The 8,683-nt window shown below is 43.2% G+C and overlaps 1 protein-coding gene across 1 annotated transcript; it reads right to left on the bottom strand.

The window, feature by feature from the left end:
• Window positions 1–1,860: 1,860 nt before the first annotated feature.
• On the bottom strand, window positions 1,861–5,708 carry LOC139755268 (myogenic factor 6-like). The gene is made up of 2 exons (XM_071673387.1): window positions 5,639–5,708; window positions 1,861–5,446 (listed from the first exon to the last, which is right to left on the bottom strand). The coding sequence occupies exon 2, from the start codon at window positions 5,306–5,308 to the stop codon at window positions 4,502–4,504; it is 807 nt and encodes a 268-aa protein (XP_071529488.1). The 5' UTR covers window positions 5,309–5,446; window positions 5,639–5,708; the 3' UTR covers window positions 1,861–4,501.
• Window positions 5,709–8,683: the final 2,975 nt, after the last annotated feature.

The raw sequence follows: 8,683 nt of genomic DNA, 5'->3' as shown, positions 1-8,683 counted from the left end.
AGTATGTATATACGAATGTATGTATGTGTGTGTGTGTGAGTGTGTGTGTGTGTGTGTGTGTGTGTGTGTGTGTGTGTGTGTGTGTGTGTGTGTGTGTGTGTGTGTGTGTGTGTGTGTGTGTGTCTGTGTGTGAGTCTGTGTAACCAACTTTCATGCTTTTCTACATGACTTTCTTCCTCACCTTCCCCTTAGAATATAAAATAAATGTACTCTCATATTCAGACGACCTCATCTACACCACAACTCAGCAGTGATCCACAGGAGACTTAAAACCATATAGCAATACATCACGGAATTAGGACACTGGGTTTGCACAGTGTACCGGAACGCCGACATCCCAAAGAAACCCACTGTTACACTCTTAACCCCTGAGATCAGTCCACGCCCTTACGTTCCCCTGAATAATCAGCTATCCTCACCCAGCAAAACACCATACCTGTCAAGGCATTGCACAAGACACGTGCATGGCATTCGTCCCCGTGTCACAACCATGAACACGAAGATTTATATAATTATCTGAATGTTCTCAGTACATTAAATGACATCTATTTTCGGACAGATGAAAAGAATCCCCTCATTATTCTGTACGTATAAAATCTTTTCCACTTTATGCTATAAACCGTGCCACACTTGCCTGTTCGTCCAGATGAATACGACAAAACTACAAACCATCTTAAAGAGAGTACTTAAGCAGTCACCGGCTGCCTAGCGACCACAAGCATTCAACACATGCACAACGAAAAGAAACAAGAGAGAGAAAAAAGCGCATCCAGTATGTGTGTGTGTGTGTGTGTGTGTGTGTGTGTGTGTGTGTCTGCATGTGCGTGCGCATTACAGTGGATATGCCAAGGCCTGGGAAATCACATTTTCGGTACATCAGTTTTGTATAACCAGAATTAACTTGGGCTGGATAATTCAGTTTGGGATTAACCAACCGGTCTTACAAGATAGCAGTAAAGCTAGACTAATAAGGATGAGTGAGCTAGACAATAATGCTCGACTAACAAAGGGACGTTAACGGTTCTTTTTTTTGGGACAAAAACACCGTCATTACAGTTTTACTATCAATCACACAGTGTAAAGATCTTATTCGTAAGTTGTCAGGAAGGCAGTGAGTGATCAAAGTAATCAGTGTGCTTATATCATAAGACTGGGCTATACTACAGGATGTCATATTTCCAGAGTGAAAAGACATTATGATAGAGTAATATGAAAATCATCGTCTCAAACTGTGTTGAATCTCAGTTTCAGGCACGAGACGGCAGTAGTTACGTCTTTATTCGCCCTCCTCACTCAAGCACATCTTTAACCATAATTTTCTCTATCGTATCAATCATCTTCAGAGCATCATCTTCTTAATCATATTGATCATCCTCCATTATTTAATCCCATTCCGGGAGTTTGATGAGGGCTTGTACTTGCCCCACGGAAGCCGTGAATTTGCATATCACTGAAGCATACATGATCCAAATAAAGCCGCAGATGCCAAGCTTGTTCTGCCTCCCTCTGTGTAACACATGCAGTCATATCCACTTTAGTTTTCCTTTTCTCTCTCGCTGGTATATCATGCAGCTCGAGCTGATTTCTTCCACTTGGCTTTCACTTAATCAATTTTCTAATATTCTTCGACTTCTGGATCTATTTAAGAATCTTCATGTTACTTTATCTGTCTTGTTATCTTCTATTGAATTTTCATAATGATTTATGTCAGATTATTTCAACAAACGCTTTCTATTTGTCCTGTCTTATCTTCCAGTTAATTTGTAATTATCTGGAAAGCCGCAGAAGTCTTGGTGGAAAAGAAAACAAGGAAACGAAAGTTCGAAACAAATCATTGTTTTCTACCTTACAGAGAGCACATGATATGGAACCAACCCACAGTTTGCTCTGAAATACACTGAGGGGCTTTTATGATTAGCAGGAAGGAAGGCTATGAAGCACTGTTCGAAAGCCTAATACAAGAAGAGACGACTCTAAACCACCATGCTGTGCAGCACTGCACGAGGTTAAAGGCTCTATAGCACACATTAAGTTCTTGTAAGGGTTTTAGGGATCAGTCTATACGGTTCTAAAATTCTCTAAAAACATCACAAGAAGAAACTTGAAGTACAGGATCTACTGAGATACTGCAGAGCTACATCGAATCCAACTGACCACTCGAATACAGCATAGAATTCATGTCACACTATAGATCTTATAAGACACCCAAGGGGGTGTGGTGTCCTCACACTCTAATGTCTCTTCTGCCCATTGATGGATACTAAAGAGACCTGGGGAGCCCCATACCTTACCTTTGTGAGCAACTCTTACGCACCAAAGGTTTTCTTTTTACATGTATGTGAGTGACACCTGGACATGTACACACACTTCTTAATGTCATAAACTGTTGTGCTCCAGACTACATCGAAGGATTCAGTTACACATGTACTGGGTAAACAACAATATAAGGACTTTATAAGTCATTAAAGCAGTGCAGTTTGGGGAATGTGTCAGTCATAATGAGACATTTCTCGACTAATGGGAAGACTCTGAGGCTCGAGAGAGAGAGAGAGAGAGAGAGAGAGAGAGAGAGAGAGAGAGAGAGAGAGAGAGAGAGAGAGAGAGAGAGAGAGAGAGAGAGAGAGAGAGAGAGAGAGAGAGAGAGAGAGAGAGAGAGAGAGCTTAGTATGAAAGAAGGAGGAAAAGATAATAGACATGAGAATGAGTGGGCTTGTGCGTGCCCACTCATCCTCACAACAACATCTCGAGTCCTCTACAAGAGGCTTCACAATATCTATGTCTTACAGCTCACTACATCTAGACCATCCCGTTCAATATCATTTAGTAATGTTGACTTAGTCATCATACCTATGGTTATCAAGGGAAAACGTATATCATAAACGTTTGATTATGGTTATCAAAGGAAAACGTATGTAAACGTTTGATTATACTGCATGTTTTTAAATCGACAGTATAAACATTATCAGTATTTATGTATATGGCACACTGCTAGTGACTAGACTGAATATCAGAAAGTAGTTTTCTTCCTCAAATGAAACAGATGCAAGGGAGTAAATGGGAATACACGAGGAAGACAAAAAACAGAGAACATAATGGTCTCTGACGAGGCTACCTGTTGAAGGACAGAACTTAATAGCCTGTTTTCTTTTCTAGGTGCAGAGAGATAAGGTCGTAAAGCAGGAGTCTCGTTCAGATGTAAATCACTCTATTCAGTGGTCCTAAATCTATCGAGACACAACAACAACAATTATCTCAAGAGTCTCCGACGATTTACCGTAAATCACCAACGACGCATGATTGACAGAAGACCTTAGAATGTGGGACGTAGACTTATTACATCTTAATTGATGCATACAAGAACAAGAGTACTCGACTTAGGGTTATAAGATAACCTTGAATTTATAGATGATTTATGAATGGTCTAAAAGACAAAAATGTGCCATCTAGTGTACAGATCTGGCAAAAGGAATTTACACCGAGGACTGAACACTTGATAAGCTATCGGGTACGATGTGTCTAAACACACTCACGACTGACCCGAGCATGTGATTAAGAACATCTGTCATCAAAACACATACCATGGCAAATAAAGGAAAAGAAATTATATTTCGTTGTCAATCGCCACTTGATACTGAAATTTAGGGAAACATTTGAGATCTTTTAGCTATAATAACACAGAAAAACATGACACAACCAAGATCACTGATTAACACAAGCAGAGTTTATGTTACCGAGCCAAACCCACGTCATCTAAGATCTTCTGCAGTCAGAACTTACCTATGTCCTTTCAGTCACACATATGCGTTTCCCTTCGGTCGTGTCTGGAAATAAGACTCACACCACACTATTTCAGTATAAGAATTTTACGTTACATGTTTTGTCAACTTTTGAGGAAATTTAGAAATTCTTAGTACATTAATGTGGGAGGGGCAGCAAAATGGGCGTTGTTCACATAATGAAGAGACTCTAACAAATAATATTGTTTCGTATTTCATACAGGACTTCTTAGACGAGCATAATGATAGTGTAAAAAGATAAAAGTGAATTATTATATGGGATGTTTTATGAAGAATCATTTTACCCGGCACCTTTGAAGCTTCTTAGAATATTTACGCATTAAGATATCACATGACAATTGGATTAGCTAGTGATCTGGCATTTGTATAATACGTGTGTATTTTCTTCAGGTTGGCAAATGGTTTGATTTGGCACTTTTCAGATATATTCCATTACCTTTGTGGTAGGTTTAGAGACCACATCAATAGTATAAGTATGTAATGTTTGGCTAAAGCTCCAGGCTTTTTAAGGCACACCAGTATGTATTAAGGCACACCAGTATGTATCTTATTGCACATAATACGAGAAGAAAGACAGTGCTTCTAAATTTAAAGTCTCCTCATTAGTGAGTGATAAGAATCACTGAATCAGTCGACGTCTGACGCATGTCTCTGGTTAAGTTAGTAATTGTTTAATTCACAAGCAATGCTCTGCACTTTTAGTATCAAGTGACTAACGGAGTTTGATGCTGTGGTTGCCAGCAGCGAGGCGGGTCGTGGCCCAGCCAGAGGCCGAAGGTGTCAGTGTCAGGCAGGGGCGACAGATACGAGGATCCTAGGTTGTTCTGGAAGACTCCAGGCTCCGAGGCGCCACTTAGGAGAGTCATTAAGTCAGAGTCTGGAGTTGTGTGTGCCAGGGGTTGCTGGGTATCGATAGGGCTGCTGATGGGCTTGTACTGCGTGGGCTGGGGCTCCTGGGATTTAGGGACGCTACCTAGGATACTGGAAAGGACCCAAGAGCAGGTGTCCTGGTGGGCTTTACCGTCCAAGATGTCCTGGAGAGATCTGATGTAGGCGGAGGCGAGTCTCAGGGTGGTGATCTTGGTCAGTTCTGAGGCGGCGCGTCGACGACACACCCACGAGGGCAACACTCCACGCAGGCTCTCGAAGGCCGAGTTGATCTGCCGCATGCGGTACCTCTCCCGGGCGTTGGCCGTCTTCCTGCGGTGCCTGGACAGAGGCGGCGGCCGCGGCTTGCGCCTCAGCGTGTCCTGGAAGTTCCAGTCACCGTCGTAACACTGCCGAGCCTTGAGCGACCGCGGCCGAAGCTGGTACTTACCGGCTGAGGCTCCAGCCTTCACCCTGCCGGCTATAATGTTACAGCTGTTGTTACCATGGTCGTCACTGTTGTCGTCCTCACCTCCAGGAAGACTGGCGCTGGCGTTATTGTTCTTGTCCACCGTCTCCTTCCCATGCAAGCTGCTGCCATCTATTGGGCAGTCGAGTAAGAGTCTCTTCCTTCCAGGAATCATGATTCTTGTTGCTACTTGGAGTTACTCAAGGTGTGAGTTATGCAGATGGCTGGGATTCCTCTCGTCTGCACTTCATTCAGAATTCACTGAGGTCTATTTGTTCATGAAAGGCTTCCCACTTTTCCTTTTAACAGCCATCTGGAACGAAATAGGAGTTTTCTCTTTACGATCCTTGTGAAAACACATTAATATAATAAAAAGAAAATATCATACATCAAATTTCACTCTAAATATCCAATTCTGAAAGTTATAATTGAAAATTAGATTTGATCATGTGGCTGTGTTTATACTGTCGTAAAATCTTAGGAAGATATGACAACGTTCAGGTACCAGGCCGAGAGCGAGTCAGTGGTGGACGGAGGAGCGAACATCCTTCCTCCACCACAGCTGCCAACGCACTGGCTAACCAACCAGTCATCACGCCCTCCCGATCTAACTCTCTCACTGTCTCAAGTCTTTTTTTTTTTTCTCTGATGCCATCTTTCCTCTAGGTGCCTTAATGTTTTCTCTCTCTCTCTCTCTCTCTCTCTCTCTCTCTCTCTCTCTCTCTCTCTCTCTCTCTCTCTCTCTCTCTCTCTCTCTCTCTCTCTCTCTCTCTCTCTCTCTCTCTCTCTCTCTCTTTCTTATATATATATATATATATATATATATATATATATATATATATAAGAAAGAGAGAGAGAGAGAGAGAGAGAGAGAGAGAGAGAGAGAGAGAGAGAGAGAGAGAGAGAGAGAGAGAGAGAGAGAGAGAGAGAGAGAGAGAGAGAGAGAGAGAGAGAGAGAGAGAGAGAGAGAGAGAGAGAGAGAGAGAGAGAGAGAGTGTGTCCATGAGTGCATGTATTTATAGTATGTATACATATGGATAAACATTCATGTTTTAATATACATGTACTAAGAGAGAGTGTTTACTTAACTCACTAGTATTTACCGTGAGATTTGCCCAAAGGCAGCGCTAGTCAGTAGCGCTCGCTGTAGTGAAAGCTAGAGTTACGAAGAACGAGTCTTTTGGGTTATGTGTTGTCAAGTGTTATGTGTGAGATGGAAAGCTCGTACGTATGTTTGTGAACTGAAAGCCAGCAGCTCACGCTTAGGTGAGGCTGGAAAAAAAACAGCACCTTGTACCAAATGAATGAAACTTGACAGCCACTGAAATGCTAGCTTACTGCTCAGCCGTCATTAACCCTTTCGAAATCCAAGAAGGTAGTAGTACCTCCCTGGTCGGTGGTTGTCGACCATAAACACAGCTGCTTACGCCACGCAACCATTAATAGACCAAACCATAAACGGGAGGTTGAAGTGGCAGTAGGGCGACAGTTAATAACGCTATCTACTCCATCTTAGAGAGCTTCATGAATCATAGCATCAGACTGAAATGTACAAAGCCATTGTGATGCGTTGAAACATTTCTAAACTGCGGTGATACATAGACACAGTTTGCAGATCACTGGATAGATTCCATAGTGGCTTTACATGGAATCATGCTCTCTTGACGGTGCCTTTGTGGCATGTGGTATGATATCATTCCTAAAGTAATATGATCCTGTAGCTTCTCTTAATTTCATGAAGACAAGTTCATAAGATGGTTCATACTCATTACCTTGCTGTCAGATGTAAGAGCTGCGCCATTCATCTTGGCTTTAATTCGTACGATCTGTATTTACATTCGCCACTGTTCCAGAGCTAAGAATTCTGATAACTGTACTTTCTTCAGCAGCTGCCAGAGGTTCCAGACTTCCATTCCAAAACTCGATATCAACCTTTTCCCTCCGGCGTTATTTTCTAATTAGAAGTGCAGGCAAAGAGGATCGGGTGATGATGGTTACCGAGCGAACAATCCTATCGGCGACTTTCAGTTCCCTGGCGACCAACACTGGCCTGACACCTAATTATCTTCCGTCAGGTGCATCCAGGAGCCAGACTGTAGTTCCTCGAGCTGTCCAATTATACCATAAATCATGCACCTCCCCTGCTCCAGAGACCAGCTCTCAGCTCCTTCAACCGTCCAAATATAGCACAGGTTCTGTGTCATGCTCGACCCAAGTGTAAGTCGATAGTTCCTCTCGCTATTCAATTAAGGCACAGATCATATACAGTTCCCGCCCCAGCAAGAGCCAACAGGCGGTATTTGCAGTTGCTTGACTATAGACATGATTGTGTACCTTGTACAACCCAGGAACCAAGAACCACCTCCCTCCGCCCCTCGCAGCTGTTCAGTTACGGTAGCGCTTATATATCATGCAGGATCCAGGAGCCAACCAACAGCTTTTTCAAGGGTTCATTTACAGCCCTCATTATGTATCTCTCAGGACCTAGGAATTAACTTGTGGCTTCGCTTACTCTCTGTTTGTAGTATGGGTTAAGTACAGAGCTTACCGGACACTCGACCCCACCCTCGGCTTCTCCGACTCACCAACTATAGCACGGAAGTATACGTACACACTGTCTGACCAAGAGGCCAGCCCACAGCTCATCCAGTTCTCTCTTTGACTTAGACTGCCCAGTTACTAGGGACTGTAGACTATTCATTAATCTTATCAATGTCAAGATTATGTTCTATCTTAACTGAACACCATCCCGCAAATCTGAATAAATGAGAAAAGAATACGAAATATGGCTCCTATTTCTGCGGTAAATATAAAACAATCACACTACACAAAAGATATCTATCTCAAATAGTAATCACATATAAAGAATTACGCAGGAAAAATATATTCTCAAGCCTTAGGTACTTACCAGGTCATGAAGTAGCCACCTCCTTCTATGTAGACTTAGATCATTTTCATTTGGTTTTCAAATGAAATGAATCTGTTGGTAACCTGATCAGATCTGTGCAGGAGGAAACCTCCCTGCATCACCAGGCGTGGGTGTCGTGTGTACGGTTCACCAAAGACCGAAGGGCAGGTCTGGTGAAGGTGTGAACGGTTTATAGTGTTGGCAAAAGTCCTTGTGGCCAATGTGGTCTGGTACTCCTCACCTCCCTCACTGAGTACTACTCACCTCCCCTCACTGAGTACTCACCTCCCCTCACTGAGTACTACTCACCTCCCTCACTGAGTACTACTCACCTCCCCTCACTGAGTACTCCTCACCTCCCTCACTGAGTACTACTCACCTCCCTCACTGAGTACTCCTCACCTCCCTCACTGAGTACTACTCACTTCCCCTCACTGAGTACTACTCACCTCCCTCACTGAGTACTACTCACTTCCCTCACTGAGTACCACTCACCTCCCCTCACTGAGTACTCCTCACCTCCCTCACTGAGTACTACTCACCTCCCCTCACTGAGTACTAGTCACCTCCCCTCACTGAGTACTACTCACCTCCCCTCACTGAGTACTACTCACCTCCCCTCACTGAGTACTACTCACCTCC

The sequence above is a fragment of the Panulirus ornatus genome, chromosome 19 (assembly GCF_036320965.1).
Source record: "Panulirus ornatus isolate Po-2019 chromosome 19, ASM3632096v1, whole genome shotgun sequence".
Classification (NCBI taxonomy): domain Eukaryota; kingdom Metazoa; phylum Arthropoda; class Malacostraca; order Decapoda; family Palinuridae; genus Panulirus; species Panulirus ornatus.
The sequence above is the reverse complement of the archived record's forward strand: the minus strand, read 5'-3'. Positions and strand labels throughout refer to the sequence as shown.